The sequence below is a fragment of the Lissotriton helveticus genome, chromosome 2_2 (genome assembly GCF_964261635.1).
Source record: "Lissotriton helveticus chromosome 2_2, aLisHel1.1, whole genome shotgun sequence".
NCBI lineage: Eukaryota > Metazoa > Chordata > Amphibia > Caudata > Salamandridae > Lissotriton > Lissotriton helveticus.
The window spans coordinates 349274363-349295474 of record NC_136060.1 but is presented as its reverse complement, the minus strand read 5'-3'; the positions used below and the strand labels follow the sequence as shown (position 1 = coordinate 349295474).

At 44.9% G+C, this 21112-nt stretch overlaps 1 protein-coding gene across 5 annotated transcripts in view; it reads right to left on the bottom strand.

Annotated features, from left to right (window-relative positions):
• The window catches only part of SORCS2 (sortilin related VPS10 domain containing receptor 2), a 2165153-nt gene that overhangs the window by 186369 nt on the left and 1957672 nt on the right, over positions 1 to 21112 (bottom strand). For all 5 annotated transcript variants that reach the window (XM_078678523.1, XM_078678525.1, XM_078678524.1 and 2 more), the window contains exon 17: positions 12955 to 13083. In XM_078678523.1, the coding sequence (XP_078534649.1) occupies positions 12955 to 13083 (129 nt within the window). The remainder of the gene's footprint in view (positions 1 to 12954; positions 13084 to 21112) is intronic.

The window sequence follows — 21112 nt, the reverse complement described above, 5'->3', positions numbered from 1 at the left end:
GTACATAGACGACCTCCTTGTGGCGTCAGAGACTGAAGATGCATGTAGGATTGATACCATCGCCTTACTGAATCATTTGGCGGAGAATGGACATAAAGTGTCACCAAACAACCTACAATACTGCCTGAATGAGGTGCAGTATTTGGGTCACCGGATAGAAAAAGGCAAGTGGAACGTGTCACAGAATAGAGGCCATCATGGGAATGATGGTGCCTTCTACTCAGAGAAAAGTCAAGAAGTTCTTAGGGATGGTTGGCTACTGTCGTCAGTGGATTACCAACTTTTCATTGAAGGCGAAGCCTTTGCAGGCACTGACGCACAAGGATGTAAGTGATCTGGTACCATGGGACGATGACTGTATGAAGGCATTCTTAGAGTTGCGAGAGGACATTTGTCGTGCTCCGGCATTGGGGATGCCTGACTACAACAAACCTTTTTCGCTCTTTTGCTGTGAGCAAGAAGGTTGTGCATTAGCAGTTTTAGTCCAGGATCATGGAGGTGTCCGTAGACCAGTTGCCTACTTTTCAGCTACTTTAGATCCAGTGGCTTCAGCGTTGCCCGGATGTCTCAAATCTGTTGCTGCAAAGGGTGCCAGCATTGAAGGTGTGAGAGTATTGTCATGGCTCTCCCTTTGATTGTACATGTTCCACATTCTGTTGAACAGTTGATGACTAGGACCAAGACACAGCACCTGACCAATAATAGGCTCACACGCTACGAGCAAGTTATACTTGCTGCGGAGAATGTGACCCTCAAGAGGTGTTCTGTTTGAATCCTGCGACATTGATGCCGTTGCCTAACACATTTGATGAAGATTGTGCGGACCATGACTGTCTTGATGTGACTTTGCACCAAGTCAAGACCTGACATTGTTGATGAACCATGCTTGACCCGGATGAGATTTTCTTTGTTGATGGTTCATGTTTAAGAGACAGTGTTGGTCGTTTGAGAGCAGCCTTTGCTGTATGTACTATTACAGGAGTAGTTGAAGCTGCATGCCTGGAAGGAGCATGCTCTGCTCAGGTGGCTGAGATCATTGCTTTGACTTGTGCTTGCATAGCAGCAGACCAAATTCGAATTACCATTTACACTGATAGCCAGTATGGGTTTGGTGTGGTTCATGACTTCGGACAGCTCTGGTCCCAGAGAGGTTACATGACATTGTCTGGATCGCCCATCCGAAATGGGGAATTTGTGAGGTTGCTTCTAGAGGCCTTGCAGCGTCCCAAGGAAATTTCAGTTGTAAAGTGCACGCCTCATGGAAATGGGACAGATTTCGTGTCACTTAGAAACCTTGCACGATTCTGTGCCGAAAAAGGTTGTTCATTCACTGAGAAACATGTGGATGGGAGTCAAGAAAGAACCACGTTCAACACGATGTTGGCCATGGCAGATACTTGGGATGAGCTCAAGTGCCTGCAGGAACAGGTTTCAGATCAGGAAAGGAAAGTGTGGATCAATGCAGGCTGCGTGAAAGGAGATGTGGATATTTGGGTCTCAAGTGATGGAAGGGCAGTGTTGCCGGATGAGTTGCTAAGCCCAATGGCAAGACAGATCCATGGTGCAGTACACCTGGGAAGAGATGCTATGGTGCGAGTGTTCAGACAAACGTGGTACAATCCGAGATTTCGGGCTGTGGCAGAAGCTGTGTGTCAGAGATGTGTCACTTGTCAACAAATGAATGCTGGAAAGAAAATTGTGGTCACAATGAGTCACATTGGGAGATCCGGAGGGCCTTTCAACAGGATGCAATTGGACTTCATTGAGATGCCTAGGTGTAATGGATTGAGGTACATCTTGGTTGTGGTGTGTGTATTCTCAAGGTGGGTGGAGGCGTACCCTACAAGTAGGTGTGATACACTCACAGTAGCAAAACTGTTGTTGAGGGAACTTGTGCCTAGGTTTGGGATACTGACCTCTTTGGAATCAGACAGAGGAACGCATTTCCATAGCGAAATAATGAAGATGCTTTGTGCCGCATTGCACGTTGATCAAAGACTCCATTGTAACTATCGCCCAGAGGCTTCTGGGATAGTGGAGCAAGTCAATGCGACTCTGAAAGCTCGAATGGGAAAGGTGTGTTCATCAGCGTCTCTGAAGTGGCCTGATGCTTTGCCGTTGGTGTTGATGAGTATGCACAGTACCCCAGACAGGAGAACAGGTCTTTCACCTCATGAGATACTGATGGGGAGGGCTATGAGGTTACCAGGGGTTCCATCGACAGCCTTGCTTAGCATCACCGATGATCTGATCCTTGATTATTGCAAGGGACTAGCTGATGTCATCCGTTCTGTGTCCCATCAAGTGCAGGCTGCTGTGGTCCCGGCTGCAAGCGATCTCTGTCACGACCTGAGTCCTGGGGATTGGGTGCTGGTTCGGAAGTACGTGAGAAAGAACTGCTTGGATGTTTGCTGGAGAGGTCCGTACCAAGTCATCTTGGTGACAAACACTGCAGTGAAGTGTGGAGGTCTGCCAAACTGGGTGCATGCTTAACACACAAGTCGAGTTTCAGCACCCTTGGAAGGAACAGCTCCTCTCCCTGATGAAAATCCAGCTGAAGTGGCAGGGCCACAGGAGGGGACAAGACAAGCTGTGAGGGGTCTGAAGAAGCTAGCTGCTCACTTGACCAAGCTGAGGAGGGTCACGACAACAGTGACATTGAAACTGCATCCGAAAGGGGAAGTTGCTGTGAAAGTGGTCCAGAGTCAGACTCACCTGAGAGAAGTTGTGAGCAGAGTGAGCAAAGAGAAAACCGGAAAACAAGCAGAGCTGAAGAGCAGTGGCCAGAGAGGCAGAGGTGCTTGAACTTGAGACTGATCTCCGAGAGGGATCTTGCCTCTGTGTCTGAAGAGTCAGAGTCAGATGTAGGTGAAGAGGCGCAAGCCTGTGGAGGTCTGAGGAGATCAAGAAGAAAGAGAGTGCCTTGCTGAAAGTACGCAGCTCCGGAGTGGACACACATCGTGACTGATGCCCGGAGTGCTGAGATCAGGGAGGGTGAGGGCAGTGACAGTGATCAGTACCAGTCCTAATAACAAGCTGGATGCGCTGCTGTTGGTGCCAGGGCTTGAGATCGAAGGAGTGCTGACTATCACTGTTCCAAATCCCCCGATATTGAGAGGAATTCGTCATTTGATCCTGAGTAGACTGATCTTTCCTACATTTGGGCCTGAAATTCCATCTCATGAATTGATTGTTCTTCATCTTGAACTTTTGGAATATGTGTTAGAAGCAGTTGGAACACATCTTATTATGGACTAAGAGAGACTTTATTGTAAATAAATGCAATTAACCTAGGTCCGAGTGGAAGAAGAAGGATTTTAGGGACTTTCCACAGAGGACGGAGAAGGGTTAAGGTTGTTTTTTGCTTGCTGTAAGAAAGGAACTGAAACAAAAAGGGTACTTCCAGCTTTTTGAGGTGTGGTTCGAGTTGATTTACAAGCATCTGAAGAAGAAGAGAGACTTTTGAGCGTTTCTCGTTGAACAAAGAAGTTGAAAAATTTCTGAGACCATGTAGGCTGGAAACCCAAACCGTAGAGCTAGGTGCATAGTAGGCACACTTGTAGGAGGAGTGATACTCTTCATAATGTTGGTAGTTGTAGTCTCATATTTAGCACCACATGAGCAGGCAGTGGAGGTAGAGGGAACCCCTACACCGACTACTCCTAGCAAAGAAGAGGTCAAGGTAGGAAACGAAAGAGCTTTGCTGCTAGAGGAGAGTCGTAGGTTACATGCAGATCTGTCCAGAGGTAATTTCAAGCTCAATGCATATGCAAAGTTGTTTATTTATTTATTTATTTGCGGGTTTATATCGCGCTCGAATCGACTCCCGAAGGAGGATCACTGCGCCCTAAGAACACCACAAGCACAATCAGGGAGAACATTTAAGAAGAGTTAGTTTTGAAACAGGAAAGGTATGAGCTTTCCCTGAACTGCAGATGTTCCGGGCATTGCCTGAGCGCCAAGGGGAGTTTGTTCCATAACGTGGGCCCGACCGCTGACAGAGCTTTGCCTCCCTGTCTGGCCTTCTTTGCACGAGGCACACGCAATAGAAGCTGGTTACTAGACCTAAGGGAGCGACCAGGATTATAGGGTACAAATTTGTCTGTCAGATATGAGAGACCTAGTCCATGTAGACTCTTGTGAATTAGACAACACGTCTTAAACTTTACCCTTTGGCGAACCGACAGCCAATGTAGCTTGTCCAAAAGAGGTTTGGACGAAGATCTGAGGGGGGCGTTCAAAACCAGCCTGGCAGCAGTATTCTGCACAACTTGGAGTCTGGCCAATACTCCCTCATTTGCCGATAACAACAGCCCATTACAATAGTCAAGACGACTAAGGACGAGAGCCTGCACCAATGTTCTCCTGGTAGAGTCAGGAAGAAAGGGAAACACTTTGCGTAAAATGCCTATCACGTGAAAACAGGAGCCCACAATGTAGTTACCATGCTGCTTTAGCGAGAGCTCCTGGTCCAATCGTACCCTCAAGTTCTTCACGACCTGTTTGGGGTCGGGGACTGGCCCAAGATCTTAGGGCCACCAGTCCGGCGTCCATAGGATTTTAGCCTCCCCGAAGAGCATGACTTCAGTCTTACCTACATTACATTCTAGGCAGTTTGATGACATCCACTGGGCCACAGCCTTCATACCCTCGGAGAAGGAGGTTTTAACCTCGGTGGTGAGAGACTTGAAAGGAAAAAGGAGCTGTGTGTCATCCGCGTATGACATTGGGATGAAACTGAAAACTCTAATAATTCTAGCCAGGGGGGCCACATAGATGTTAAAGAGAGTCGGGCTCAAACAAGAGCCCTGTGGCACCCCCTTGGCGATCTCTACCTCCACCGAGCGAAACGCGCCCATGGAGACGCATTGGGTGCGGTTGGATAAAAAGCTCCTTAACCAGGCCAGTGCCTTGTTCTCAAGACCGATGTTTGTGAGCCGTTCAAGCAAGATGTTATGGGACACAGTATCGAACGCAGATAAGTCTAACAGTTTCAGGATAACGAAATAACCCCTGTCCTGATACATATGCAGATCGTCCTCGACTGACAGTAGTGCTGACTCCGTACTGTATTTCGGTCTAAAGCCGGATTGAGAATAATCCAGGCCACCTGCCTGTTCGATAAAGTTCGATAGATGTCTATTCACATGTTTTTCTGTGAGTTTACTCAAGAATGGGAGCAAAGATATCGGTCTGAGATTGGACAGGTCCATCCAGGGGATTGTAAAATTTTTCCGAATGGGTCTTATCAGAGCCTTCTTCCACCCCCTAGGAACCTCGCCTTCAGCCAATGAAAGATTCACAAGTCGCAGGATCCCAGGACCCAGCGACTGCCAACCACAGGCATTATTCTGGCTGGAATGGTATCAGATGGACAGCCACTCTTAATCTGGCTCATTAAAATTTCTACCTCTTCTAAAGAAATGGGAGGGAATATAGCGATGGTGAGAGTCGCAGAGTTGGATTCTTCCACGACTTGTAGTCGTGTTGCATCTCCACTAAAAGACAGATTGGAGTTAATGATATTTTCATATATCCTATCTATCTTATCAGTAAAGAACCCAGTTGCTGTGATGCTAACTCAGAGCTCTCGCAAGCCACGGGTTTGACAAAGGACTGCAAAATTTGATATAAGACCCTCAGAGCATTACCAGCAGCTGTGAGTTGGGACGCAATGTGATTCTTGCGCGCCGCTCGAATGGCTTTCTGATAGATAGTAAGGGCATTCCAGTAACGGTTCTTATCGTCATCCAGATGGGATGATCTCCATGTCTTTTCAAGTTTTCTGGCGACTTGTTTCAGGGACATTAAATGCTCCGAAAACCATACTTCCTGCTTATTTGCCGGACATGGTTTAAACAGTTTTAAGGGGGCAATGGTATCCACCGCAGTAGTGATTGCCCATTAATACTTGGTTAGAGCCACCTCAATGCCCTCCATAGGAATAATGGGGGGTTCAACAAACCTCTCATTGAAGGCTTCTTGGGTCATTTTGTGCCATTGTCTCCGTCTAATAGGCAGTGCCAATGGATGTGAAGATAATTTGCAAATATTAGGAGTGTAAAATTCCAAAATGAAATGATCTGTTGCATGAGTATATTGATGCGATGGATGCAAAAGACTGTTATGTGTGTATGCAGTTGCCAGCTTCAGTAGATGAGGGTATCAGATACCATCATCTTCCTTTGACATATGGCATTTCATGTAGTTTGCTGCTTAGCATTTTTTATGGGCGAAATAATTTTGAGTATTTATTTTTGAATTATGATGCTGTTCTTCCTGAAGTACCCGCTTACAAGCATTTGAATAAGAATGATTATTATAAATCTGAAGATATACTTAAGACGTATTTCATTCCGACTCAAGAATTGGACACAGCTTATGCTCATCGCCAAAATCTGACGTGCCTGTTGTCAGACACAGAGAAGAAATTTATAGATCAAGTGGAAGATAGATACAGGAAACTAAACCAGTTGCAAAATTCAGGGCAAGGTAAGGTAGATTGGACAGATGAGGAGAAGTTGCAAAAGTCGAAAGGGAGTTATGGTCCGATAGCTCTAGATGAGGTGCAAAAGGGGAAGTTGTGCATAGGCCGTCCACAGACATAATATGAGAATGTGTATGTGGGGAAGACCACATGTGAGCATACATTTACGATGGAGTATTATTCAAAGGACTTTTTGCAAGGTATAGTGCAAGTAATTCCAACTGTGTATTTTGTGTGCGGGGAATAATGCCTATGTGCGACTGCCTGCGAAATGGCATGGTACGTGCTATTTAGCGATAATCTTTCCTAAGATTTACCATACAGAAGATTTTGAGCTAATAGAAGGAGGACAACATGCAAGAGTGAAGCGAGGTGCAGCAGCTGTGGTTGGAGTTGTTTTTGGAGCAATAATACCAACTTTAGGAGTGATCTTGAATGATGTGAAAATTAGAAGGTTGGACTCTGTTGTGGATGAGTTCACTGAAATTAAATGGGGAGAAGACTGAGGTGATGGTGTTTGGAGGAAAGGAAGAGATCTGGTCAATGGAGTGGTGGCCTGACTCACTGGGTGCCTGCCCTAATCCCACCTCTCTGGCTAAAAATCTCGGGGTCATGATTGATCCCACTCTTGGTATGTGCCAACAGGTTAATAGGACCGTATCTACCTGTTGGGGTATCATCCATATACTAAGGAAAATTAGGCACTACCTTTCTTTGCAGGCAAGAAGGCAACTTGCTGTTGCCCTCCTGGGCTCCCGCTTGGACTATTGCAATGCGCTGTACGCAGGACTGAATAAAAGCCAGCTGCAGCGCCTGCAGGTAGTCCAGAATGCGGCAGCCAGATTTGTCCTTGATCTACCTCGGCATGCCTCGGCCACTTTGGCCAGGAAGCAGCTTCATTGGCTTCCGATGGAGGAGCGGATAGTCTTTAAATCCATGTGTATGGTCTATAAAGCTTTGGCGAAAAGTAGCCCTACAGGCATTGGATCCATCCTGTCTCATTATAATCCTGGCAGGAACCTCCGCTCCTCAAACAGACTTCTTCTCTGTGTTCCGCGGATTCGGAAAACCAGATGGGGTGGGAAGGCTTTTTCCTATCTAGCTCCAAAGTGGTGGAACGCTCTTCCGCTTGAATTAAGGTCTCTCCCCTCCCTACAGACATTTAGATCTGCCCTTAAAACACGTCTCTATGTACAAGCGTACTTGTAGTTGTGCCCTGCATTTTGATCTTTTTTGGTAGGCGCCTTGATACCTTCGGGTTTAGTCTGCGCGGTATAAATTGCATAATAAATAAATAAATAAATAATGAGTTGTCAATGAATACAGCTAAGTCATTGGTGTTGATGGAAGGAGAGATGTTATCGATAAGGACGATGGTTTTGCAAAATCGTCTTGCTTTAGACATCCTTCTAGCAAAAGAGGGAGGAGTCTGTAAACTTTTGAAGGTCCAAGAGTGCCGTACTTATATACCAGACAGCAGCAAAGATCTGGAGAAATATATAAGCAACATCACTGCCATTCACTATGAGATTGAGGATGTGACTGAGGAAACTGTGTGGGAAAAGGTTGGAAAAGGATTTGGCAAAGTGGGGAGTTGGCTTGCGAGCATTGGAAAAGGATTTCTTGGTTATGAGTTGATGCCTCTTATCATAGTTGTGGCATGTGTGATTGGATTGTGGGGTTTGATAAGAGCTTGTAAATGGTATAAGTCTGGCAGATTGGAAAGATCTTTGAGAACGCCAGAGAGAGGAATGGAGAGACTGCAGGACAGTCAATATCAGAATTTGAAAAACATGGAGTTGCTCAGGAGAGGTAGAATGGCAACAAGTTCTGTTTAAGTCGGTTCTTTCCCTAACGATGATGTATTGTGTGATGACACAGGTCATAAAATGGGGGGCTGATAGAGCACCATGTTGTTTGAAAATTATAGGGGTGCATCATAACCGTCTGTCGTCAGCACCTGCATATTTAGAGGACCCTACTAATGTTTGGTTTTAGAAGTTTAGAACTAATCGAGAGTGTTGCAATATATCGAATTGTACTCATGTCATTCATTGATTAATGTAGTGTTTAGTAGAGAGAATAATGCCTTAAGTAACTTAGGATTAATTTCTCTGTGTGTAAAATGTGCATTGAGACTAAAACGTGTCATATTAAAGTTGCACGTGTAGGCTGCTTAATGAGAAATGTAATGCTTTAACATGAGAATAATGTTCGTTAACATATAGTGTAATGTTAGGATTTATTTATGAAATGCTTATGTTGTCATATTAGAAAATCATTTAAAGGAGTAAAGGCCTGTGAGACATAGAAACGCTAGTAGAGGCCTAATTATGGTTTTCTTAGCATGACTAGAAATGTCGAGCTGGAAAAATACTTTGAGAAAGAAGCTTATGTTTGCTGTTGAATTTGAATTGTAACTTAGAGCATGCAGAGAGATTCGTTCTCATGCATTTCTTTTGCAGGTGGAAGGCCATGTAGCTCGTTAGGTAGAATGAGCCATTGTTTAGAAGTTAGATTGGTAGGAGTGAAGACGAAGGGAATGTGCTGGCAGGTGCATTTGTAACATTTGGCGGAGAAGGTGCCTGGGATCCAAGGACACAGAATCGGTTTTTGGAAGAAGAAGGTTCGACACTGGAAAAGTACGAGAGGCTGTACCGGCTGAAGGAGGAGTGTCATGGGCATACTCATTGTGTTTGGGTTTTTGTATTAGGGAAAGTGCCCCGAGGGTGGAGGGTTAGTTCGGTCTTAGTGAAGCTAGGGTTAGGGTCAGTTGGGATTAGACGGGGTCCTGTCTAAGGCAGTTCAATTGGATGTGCAGTTAGACATGGGTCTTAGTTTGGACTAGGCAGGAGAAATTAAGGAGCATCTTAGAACGAGCTCGGTAGTTTAGGCTACTTACCTGGAAAGTGAATGTGCTTATTAGGGAGCTTCACAGCTGACACCATTTTCTCTTGCCTGGAAGGTATGTTAAGTAGGGATATCACTTTAGAATTAGTTTAGGGACAGACTAATCTTTTCTTTTCCACCGGAACAGATGCAGTCCAGTTTTCCAGTAGGCACGGTGATTGGGTGTCAAATGCTTCTTGTAATTGACTTTGCTTTTTATTCTGAGTCGTCTGAGACTCTTGCATAGGATTATGTTTGTATTAGTGCCAGTTTATATCTTGAACCTCTTGCTGAGGTGTTTGTATGTTGTTATTTTTGGCTTTGTAATACATTTTAAACATTCCATTGGAGTTAGTGGTCCTTCAGCTTAAAATGCATTGAGCTGAAAATTTGTCAAAAGAGTATTGAATTTAAAGATCTTCCTTCACACTTCCATGCAGACTAAAGAGACCCGTCGTCCTAGGGATTCCTCGGAGTGGTAAGGTGAAAATCTAGGTGGGAATCCCAGCGTCATCGCAGTTTAAGTACTGTCAAACTCTGTGTGTGCCTTGAATTTTATCACCTGGTGCCCCTCACCACTCCAAAAGTGGGCGTTTTTCAAAATCTTAACAATATGTATAAACTTCTGGTGGTAGCATCCGTAATGGGTTGAATGTGGTTAAAACTCTGGTAAGCAGCTATTCTTTTACAAACAATGGCACTTGAAAAGTTTAACAAGCTTGCAACAAAAGGTGGAAAAATGCTCCACCAAACTATATTCCTGTCACACCTATGACTTCTTTGGTTGCTTTTTGCTATTCACATAGCTATCAGCGAAGGCTGCTACTGATCAACTGACATGGGTGATTCAAATGTTTGATAACAGGGACAAAAGTGAGTGCTTAATTTGAGCTGGTGGTTACCAGTAGGGGTGGCAGCACTTGTTTTTGAGGTACATATTTTTCCGGATCCAGGGAAAAACACACATATTGATAAAATGGAGGATGAGAAAGATGGCAAACGGTCACAAAAAGAGAAAGCAGGGACCTGCAAGAGTGAGATAACGGGGCCAGAAGCGTCTGGTAGTGGATTAAAGAGGCTAGAGGTGGATTTAAGGATTTTATGTGCAATTTATTTACTTGCTCAGGCTGTGAGCTTCTGAGCAGCTCTCCGGTCACCAGCCCTCTTTCTTTTACAAATTAAGCACTGACATTAGCTAACATCTCTCATGCACAGAGTGCTAAGTTATGTCAGTAACCTCATTTATCTGTAAACCTCCGGGGGTTCTCTATGTGCATATATTTAGTTTCTGTGCTACCTAATGTGCAGAGACGTAACGTATCTCTAGCCAAAGTGTGTACATCTAACTTCTGGGATAACCAATGGGCCTATATACAACCTTGCAGCTAGTCACTGTGTATAGTGCATGTGTCTATCCCCTAGGATAACCAACAGGCATATAGTTAGCCTCTGAAATAGCCAATGTTTTTATGGGAATCAATTCATTCATCGAAGAAAATGAAATCTCACCCGTTGTGAACTCCAAATCATCCTCCACTCACAAATATGTAGTCAAGCAGGCCCTGAGATCAAGGCCCAGAGTTCTGATTGATAGGTCAAAGGTGGGAGGGTGCGTAGCTGGCAGGCAAACACTCAGGCAGGAAACTCTTGATCAATCCTATGAATAGGCGCAGCAACATTACAATGGTCAATGGAGATTGCCTCAATAAAGTACACATGGCCGGATGGGGTATGCACGCTCCTAAAACACAACCTCGGATGCTACATGAGTTAGGAACACATAGCCAATCAGGAGGTAGCACATGTAGTGATCATGTGCCCCTCATGCCGGACATTAGGACATGTTATCCTCTGGCCACATTGTGTCCACGCAAGGTCGAGAACTACCTTTGGTAACCACTAGATGATCAATTTATGACTCCAAAGGCAGCAACCAACATTTCTCATCATATACGGTACACCGGAAACTTTTATAACCCACTATGTTTGTAAAAAAGAAGGACACAGACTGATTGTAGATCGAGACTGTCCTCAGTCCTTGTGCCTGTTACTGTTCTCCCGGCAGTAAAGTTTAATTAAACAAACTGTTCCTGTTTTGACAAACACCTCTTGTCTTCTGTTTTTTAAGGAATTTCAAACACAAGTAATACCAATGAGTGTGTATTTATGTGGGACCAGCAAACTAAACCAACCCCTGTTGTCTCAAACACTAAACACGGTCAGGTAAACCTTTTTGGTGTTATTATGGGGCACATTTCTCAAGAAGTTACGCAGCGCAGAAAGCCAACTTGCTGTGCTCCATGATAGGGAAAGAGCAGGAATCAGCTGTATTGAACATTATATGGCGCAGTCCTGTCTTTTCCTAGTGCTGGCGCACAATGTGCAGCCTATCGTCAATGCAGGCACCCTTGCACCATCGTGCAAGTGTTGCTGTGTTGTACGCAGGTTTGTATTTGTGCACAAAAACAATCCCCTGAAGCATTTTCCTCTTTCTCTGTGTGCTGCAGAATGCACGGTGGCCCTGTGTGGCTTGATGTATATAACTTAGTTGCGTCACTCTTGCGCCACGTTGCGTAGTGCAAGGGCGCCATAACTCTTTGATAAATTTGCCCCTATATATTTACTGACATTGAACGTTTCCATTCTGACAAAGAGGCTGCAGTTTCTGCCTCTAACTTTGCTCATATGTATTTTGTTCAGAAAATATTATAAGAGTGGCATAGAATGAAATATCATAAACACTTCGGGGCAGATGTATCAAGATTCCATTTTGCGATTTCTAAATAGCGATTTTTAAGGAATCGCTATTTAGAAATCGCAAAATGGAATGTATGTAGAAAATCGCTATTTTTTTGCGATTTCTTAATCTTCCTTATTTGCGAATTCGCAATTTGCGAATTTGCAATTAAGGAATAATTTCCTATTCATTCCTATGGGCCAGGAGGCCCATAGGAATGATTGTGAAAGAAATCTGAACTTGCGATTCGCAATTTGCTAATCGCAAATTTGAGAATTATTTCAAGGGTGCAGGGGTGTCTCAAGGACACCCTGCTGCACCCCTGAAATGTACATGTGTGTGCATATGGCACACATACATGCCCTATAGGCATGTGTGTGCGTCACATGCCACCTTAAAAAATGACAAATTGTGCATTTTTAAAAGAATTTGCAAATTACCAACAACTACAAGTTAGTGGTAATTTGCGATTTCTTAACCAAAATTCGCAAATTAAAAATGCTACATACATAGCATTTAAGGAATCGCAAAAATTGTGATTCCTCAAATGCTATGGCAAAATAAGGAATCGCAAATTTTTGCCATTCCTTCATTTGCGAATTTTTGATGCATGCCAAAACATGCAAAAAGAATTTCGGCCTTTGCGATTCGCAAACGGCTTGATACATCTAGGCCTTCATGTATTCACTGAACTGTAATTACCATTCTATTAGAAACTGTATAAAGTTTTGTTTGATTATACAACTTTTTACTAATGGAATAAGAAACACATTATTGAGTTCACACAGAGATTCAAATATTTGATCTATGCCCTATATGAAAAATACCCCTGTGTTCTTACCCTGTGCTGGTAGTGTAGGCCTGGCCCAGCAGGCAGTCTTCAGGGGGGGCTTCTGGGTCAAACCAAAACTCAGCAAAACACTTATTGCTTTCTGATTCTGGAGCTGCTGCACGTTCAAATCCATAATCACTAAAAGAAGAGAAAGAATGAGAAATCATTTTGCACATAAACTCAAATAGAAGTTCTACAAATTGGTTCTAGGTATTTGGCAAATAATGTAATGGGTTTTGATTAAAAGGCCTGCACAGTCATCACAGACAGTGTTCAAGCGCTGTTTGCTCCTGGCTCCACACTTTGGAGAGTCCAGCACCAAAATAAATCCATTGATCCAACCATTGAAAAATACAAAGGTTAAAGTAACGTTATAGTTAGGTGAATTTCTCAGTGACAACATTAACATTTTGAAGTAAAAAAAACACAGAAATTCAGCAGTTATGGTTAGCAGCACTTTCTATAACATGCACCCTGCCATGCACTGCCTATGACCTCACATATGACATCACTCATGATATGTTCTATTATATCATTTATAACTTTACTGATGACATATCAAATATAGTCACTCATCGGGACATATTGCTGGCTTGTGGGGAACACCTACTCCCTTATTCAGCATGGGAAAATAAGGAAAGTGAGTCAAAAACAGGTATGCCAATAACCAGAGTAAAACTTCACTCGCGTTCTAAAACCGTTGCGCACCCTAGCTAGTTCTCGTAGATTTGGGAAATTCTCTAAATCAAAGTCACTTGAAGATTTCCAAGTAGCCTTAATTCATCAGCAGCACCATAATAATTATACATAACAGGCTTTTGAGTGTTCATTGGGAAGATCTGTACCCTGTGCATGGGGACACAGATCCGCTTAAAATCCCTAGGCCAGGAGGGGGAAACTGGAATTTCAGAGGATGAGCATTAACCCCTTCCCTGTGGGGGTTATTCCCCCGCTGTGCTGGGGGGCACACACAGCGCCCGCATGCTCATGACGAGCTGAGATCGTCATGAGGCACGGTACTCCTGTGCTCATGACGAGCTGAGCTCGTCACAGGTGCATTGGCTCCCGTGGAACGTTCAGCACTGCAGGGGAATTCTCCCCACACCTGAGCGTTCCACGAGCCATGCCGAGCTGAGCTCGTCATGAGCACCGGCGCGCCGTGGCTCACGACGAGCTCAGCTCGTCATGAGCATGGGAGGGGTTAAAAGGTCAAAATAGGGTATCATTTTAGAATATAATTTAAAAGGTGCTGCACTCATGCATGTCATAAATATGTCATGACCGAAAAGCGCGAGGACAGAATTGCATCTAACATAGTTGTGCAATGCGCGTGCGCCAACATGGAGATGCTGGCAAGTGCAATAAGGGGCTGCGGGGGAGCTCAATGGCAGCCCATCTCCTAGTACATGAGGAATGGATTGCCTTTGTTCGAGGCATCACTCCCCGCTTTTTGGGCACTGCACAATTTGCATATGTAGCACACATCTCCAAGAAATCCCCACAAATAGGATTTGTGGGTATTCAGTTTGTACACGTTCTCACTAGAATTAGTACAACTTTAATTAGTCAAATAAACAAGTAAAGAGTTTAAATTGTGATCATTTCTTTCGTACCATATTTTGAGAAACACTTTCAATGGAACTGTAATTTAACAAAAAATTCTAAAATTCGCAGCAGAGCAGCTTTTTACTATTGTTGTGTATTACAAAACAATCAAATTCCATTAAACTGTGGCGGTTTTGATAAACCCATGACAATGATTTTTGCACCCATTTTGTCACTACTGTTGATTATTCTGTGGGATGTGTCACGCTCCAAAACACTTCAATGTTATGAGCAGTGACACATGCCCAGTGCTTAATTTGTGCTAGTGTTTGCCAGTGATTGGCACCAGTACTTATTCCGAAATACCAGCACTTATTTGAGAGCCTACGTTATGTTATGTTATTGGATTTGTAAGGCGTATGGCTGCCCCAGCAACGGGGCTTCCCTGCACTGATTCCACAGATAACCAGACAGAGGAGGCGGGGCAGTGGATTATTCAAGGGAAAGCCAGGTCTTTACTGCCTTCCTAAAAGCCCCATGATTCTGCATGCTCCTGATAGGACATGGGAGAGCGTTCCAGAGAGAAGAAACTAAGGCACGGAATGACCAACCTCCAGCCCAGGCTCTTCTAACACGGGGGACACGTGCTAGACGTTGGTTCAAGGAGCGCAGAGCACGTTACTGCACATAAGGGGTATGGAGATCACCTAGAATTTGAAGGAGCTTGGGCATAGAGCATGGGTACTCACAAACTTTCTCTCGGGGGCCAAATTTACAGTGCGGCTTGTGGCCGAGGGCCGCACTGGTGGGGGCGGGGTCAGTGGGGGAGGGGGCGGGTCTAGAGCAGCAAAAAAAACTGACCATGAGGTTGAACACAGGCCCCTGAAACAGACGCCTTCGTCTACTGAGCCACCAGACCTTGCATACACATCACTCGCACACTCACACACACTCACTCACTCACACACACTCACACACTCACACACACACTCACACACTCACTCACACACTCACACTCACTCACTCTGTCTGTCTTCCTCCCTCTCTCTCCCTCTGTCTGTCTGTCTCCCTCCCTCTCTCTCCCTCTGTATGTCTCCCTCCCTCTCGCTCCCTCTGTCTGTCTCCCTCCCTCTGTCTCCCTCTGTCTGTCTGTCTCCCTCCCTCTCTCTCCCTCTGTATGTCTCCCTCCCTCTCGCTCCCTCTGTCTGTCTCCCTCCCTCTGTCTCCCTCTGTCTGTCTGTCTCCCTCCCTCTGTCTGTCTCCCTCCCTCTGTCTCACTCTGTCTGTCTGTCTCCCTCCCTCTGTCTCCCTCTGTCTGTCTGTCTCCCTCCCTCTCCCTCCCTCTGTCTGTCTCCCTCCCTCTCTCTCCCTCTGTCTCACTCTGTCTGTCTGTCTCCCTCCCTCTGTCTCCCTCTGGTCTGTCTGTCTCCCTCCCTCTCTCTCCCTCTGTCTGTCTCCCTCCCTCTCTCTCCCTCTGTCTCCCTCTGTCTGTCTGTCTCCCTCCCTCTTTCTCCCACTGTCTCTCTCCCGCTCCCTCCCTCTGTCTCCCTCCCTCTGTCTCCCTCCCTCTCTGTCTAACTCCCTCTCTGTCTCCCTCCGTCTCTGTCCCCTCCCCTCTGTCTGGCCCTGTCTCTGTCTGGCCCTGTCCCCCTCCCTCTGTCTCCCTCTGTGTCTCTCTGTCCCTGTCTATGTCTCTATCTCTGTCTGTCTCTCCCTCTATCTGTCTATGTCTGTCTGTTTCTGCCCCTATCGGTCTCTGCCCCTTTCAGTCTCTGCCCCTATCTGTCTCTGCCCCTATCTGTCTCTGCCCCTATCTGTCTCTGCCCCTATCTGTCTCTGCCTCTGTCAGTCTGTCCCGGTCTCTGCCCGTATCGGTCTCTGCCCCTATCTGTCTCTGCCTCTATCTGTCTCTGCCTCTGTCAGTCTGTCCCTATCTCTGCCTCTATCTGCCCCTGCCTCTATATGTCTCTGCCCCTATCTGTCTCTGCCCCTATCTGTCTCTGCCCCTGTCTGCCCCTACCTATGTTTGTCTGCCCCTACCTCTGTTTGTCTGCCCCTACCTCTGTTTGTCTGCCCCTACCTATGTTTGTCTGCCCCTACCTCTGTTTGACTGCCCCTACCTCTGTTTGACTGCCCCTATCTGTCTCTGCCCCTATCTGTCTCTGCCCCTAACTGTCTCTGCCTCTATCTGTCTCTGCCACTCTGTCCCTATCTGCCCTGTTTCTATCTGCCCCTGCCTCTATCTGCCCCTGCCTCCTTCTGCCCCTGCCTGTCTTTGCCCCTGTCTGTCTCTGCCCCTCACTGCCCCTGTCCGTCTCTGCCTATGTCTGTCTCTGCCCATGTCTGTCTCTTTCCCTGTTTGTCTCTCAGGCAGTGCACACATACTGTGTCTACACGTCCCCGTCACCAGCCCAGAGACAGCCCCCTCCAATGTAAAAGCCGGCTCGTTTTCTTTCAGAATGTGCTGCTTTGTAGGGTTTGTGGCAACTTGGCCTGGGGGTCACAGCTGTCACGGCACCCCTGAGCAGTCAGATCAAAGCCCCCTTGGCACCAGTCACCGGAGTACTTCACAGGTCTTTAAAAGACCATTTAATTGTTAATGAGGCCTTGTTGTATTTGACCTCTTCTTAGCGCCCCTGCTTCTCCACTCTGCCTGAAATCACCCAGCCCCCATAAATCAACAACCGGCGGTGTTCGCAGACACTTAACAAAAAATATATATATAACACAGGTGGATCACTGAAATAATATCGAGGGACAGAATATCGACCATCAAAAATATCGTTGACAAAATATCGACAGTCAAAATATCGAGTTTCTATCTACAAACAGGTAAGTACAAAAATATCGAGTTAAAAATATCGTTTACAAAAATATAGTTGTAAAAAATATTGTATTTACTAAAAACAGTGTTAAATTAAATTAATATTAATAATTAATTACTAAAATATACTTAAAATTACTTAAATTAACTTATAATAATTAAATAATTAATGAAAGTTAAATAAATATTTTTTTATTTCATATTTATTAAAACATATATATATAGTAACAAAATATAATAAAATAATACCCAAAAACTGAAAACTGACCCTGAACCCTAAAAATACCCCTTTACCCAAAAACCCAAAACTGACCCTGAACCCTAAAAATACCCCTTTACCCAAAAACTGAAAACTGACCCTAAACCCTAAAAATACCCCTTTACCCAAAAACTGAAAACTGACCCTGAACCCTAAAAATACCCCTTTACCCAAAAACCCAAAACTGACCCTGAACCCTAAAAATACCCCTTTACCCAAAAACCCAAAACTGACACTGAACCCTAAAAATAAAAACGATTTTTTTTACTATCTATATTATATACTTACATATTTTCACTTTCTATATTATTTACAGTCGATATTACTTCACTTACCTTAAAAACGATATTTTGGCTGTCTATATTCTGTCCTGTCGATATTTTGTCCAAACGATATTTTTGACTCGATATTCTGTCCAAACGATATTTTGGAGTCGATATTATGTCTGTGCACCAACACAGGTACATGTCTGCAAGGTCCGCGGGCCGCACAGGAAGGCCTGCCGGGCCGCTTACGGCCCTCGGGCCGTACTATGAGTACCCGTGGCATAGAGGATTCTATAAGTGATGCACAAGGTCTTGAAGTGAATTCTCTTATCAACCGGAAGCCAATGCAACTTATATATGGATTTGGAAATAGAACAAAATTTAGGAAGCGTGAAAAGAGTCCAAGCTGTGGCATTATGCACCCTCTGAAGGCGAGGGGTAGTATGTATATATTAAAATAGTGTTGGGCTCAGACCCGAACCCTGCGGGACCCTGTCGAATGCACCTGAGAGCCATACGGAGGGGAAATCACGTGAAAGGATCAATCTGATAGGAAAGATATGAACCAGTGCAGAGCGGCATCTCTCAAGCCAACCTCTTGTAAACGTTGCAGCAAAATCTTATGCGATACACTGTTGAAGGCGGCGCTGAGGTCGAGAAGGATCAAGACTGAGGTATTGCCCTCATCCAAAGAGTTCTGCAGATGTTCAGCAACTGCCGGCAGAGCTGATTCAGTGCTGTGGCATGGTCTAAAGCCATTCTGCCAGGGGGGCAATATTTTGCTGGACTCAAAAGAGTTGATCAGAATTGGGTTGATGTAAGACTCAGTGACTTTGGCCACAAAAGGAAGCAATGAAATAGGGTGTAAGCTTTCTTGCTTAGAGCCATCCAATGTCGACTTTTTAGCAGAGAAATGACCGTGGCATGTTTCCATGAGGCAGGAGCCTCTGCAGATGCCAGAGACAGATTTATCAACTCGCAGATAGTAGGTAGAAGCTGAGGTAGGAATTTCAGAAGCTGATCTGGTTTAAGTGGATCAGCTGGTGTTCCTGATTTTATTTTATTACAGAGGGTCCTAAATACTTCATGGGATTGTGCTGGGAAGGAGGATAATAAGGTGCCAGAGCAACTGGACAGATCTATATGACCTTCAGTGCTAGCAAAGGGGGGAAAGATTTGAAAATGTCCTCAACATTTTCATCACAAAAAGTAGCTAAAGCCTCGCACTGAGAGTTCGAAGTGATGGTAGGAGTCCTTACCGAGGAGGGGTTTCTAATTTCATTCAGCAAGGAGAAAATAAATTCTTTTAGCAGGATTCCTGCAGTTGTAATTTCTTCTGCGCAGTAGTCGGCTCATGGTTTTTGTGTAGATTTATTATAAGCCTTAATAGCTAAACGATACTGTATCTTGAGGGCAGGGTCATAGTGGCATCTCCATGTGCGTTCCAGAACTTTGCAATTTTTTCTCATCCTGGTTAGAGTCCCATTAAACCAAGTACTGGACTTTGTTCCATAGCTATACGTGTATTTGGCGGGGATACATTTGTCAAGGGTATGCGTGAGCCATTTGTGAAGAAGGCTATTAGCTACTTCAATATCAGCAGGCAACTGAAGCATCTGAGTAAGTAGAATGTTTCGAAAATGACTGCCATCTAACTTGTGCCAAGGCCATTTCAGAATAGGCTTGGAGTGGGTGCGCAGAGGCGGGGTTTACCATGAAGTGTCATAGAGATAAGAAAATGCTCTGTCCGGGGCATGGGGAGGGGAAGACGAACTTTTAGGGAGGGTATATTGGTAAGATCCGGGTCTCAAAGATGACCAGTGGAGTGTGTCGTACTAGGGACACATTGTGATAGTTGACAGGTTGTGAGACCTGCCAAAAAACTGGTGATCTCACTGTCTTGGCAGGCCTCCACGTGGAGGTTATGGTCCTCCACAGTGTTAAAATTAGCAGATTTGGTGCCAAAATGTTGACAAAATTGATAAGTGATTCCCTGACATTTTTTTACGGGGTGGGGAGCCGGTAGATAAGCAGTCCTGATAAACTAAAATTGCAATTTAGTGAGATTTGAAAGACGCCGCTTTCACAGTCAGCAATCGTCTCACTCATGAAACTACAAACGTAGCTGTTTTTACAAATGACCGCAATACCTCCTCCTCTGCTGACAATTCTATTAAGTTTCTTTATGAGGTACCCCTGAGGTAGCGCCAACTGTGGCTCAGCCTCCAAATCAGGGGTAAGCCAGGTCTCTTTTAAAAAGAGAATATCAGGTACCTCCTCTTGGATCAGGTCAAATGCATAAGCATGGTGCTTTACCAGTGAGCACCAGTTAAGACTAAGAAATTTGAAAGTATGGAGGGAGGGCATTGCAACATGGCCGCCTATTACGATTTTCAGCTTGCATTGCCCACAGCAGAATGGGCGATCTCAGATGGGCTTGCCTTTGGCACGCCTTTGATGCATCAGTGGCGCGCCCCCTGTATGTGTCTGCACTGCGACACGCATGAAATAGCCGGGGAGCACAGCTTGCTCCTCCCAAGCTCGCATCTGATTGGGCAAGGCCACCCAATCAGTGCAATGCAATGCCGAAAGAGGACTCCTGACACTTCAATTAAAATGAAATGAAAACGAAATGAAACAGAATATTTCTGAAAACACAGCAGTCCCTCACAACTGTGGAACCTCTAAATTCTCCTGTGGGTCAGGTAAAAATAGGAATCCACATGACTATGCTGTCTGTCTATGTCTATCACTAAAATGTTCAGCGTACTTCCCAAAAGTATTTAGACGGTGTGTCCATGTTATGGATTCAGCTTGAGTTGACCTGGAATAGTTCAAAAACATCACACACAGCATGTGATAGTGCTGACAGGAACAGTGGGTAGTGCCAACCACTGTAGTCTCCTGAGGAATAACTCAGACACTAGTACTTATATTTCTGCATGCCACACGGTACACCATGTTTGGAACATGTCTTTGAACCTCCTGCAACTTAACCAATATCTCCAATATCCAATTCCGTCTCCACCACACACTTTTGAAAGGGCTCTCAAGAACCAGTGAATATTACCACACGTTGTGGCCCTGCCAGGGGTAAGAAGTGGTATACAAGTGCTCCAATACGATACTGTACAATTACAATTGTTAAGCCCATCAGGAGATACCTAGAGCCCTTATGACTAATGCCTAGGCTGAAACTGACAATAGAAGCCTAACAGTGAAAACCTAAGAGGAGTGCTGGGTGTAAATAGGTTGTTGGGTTTCGTAGCAATG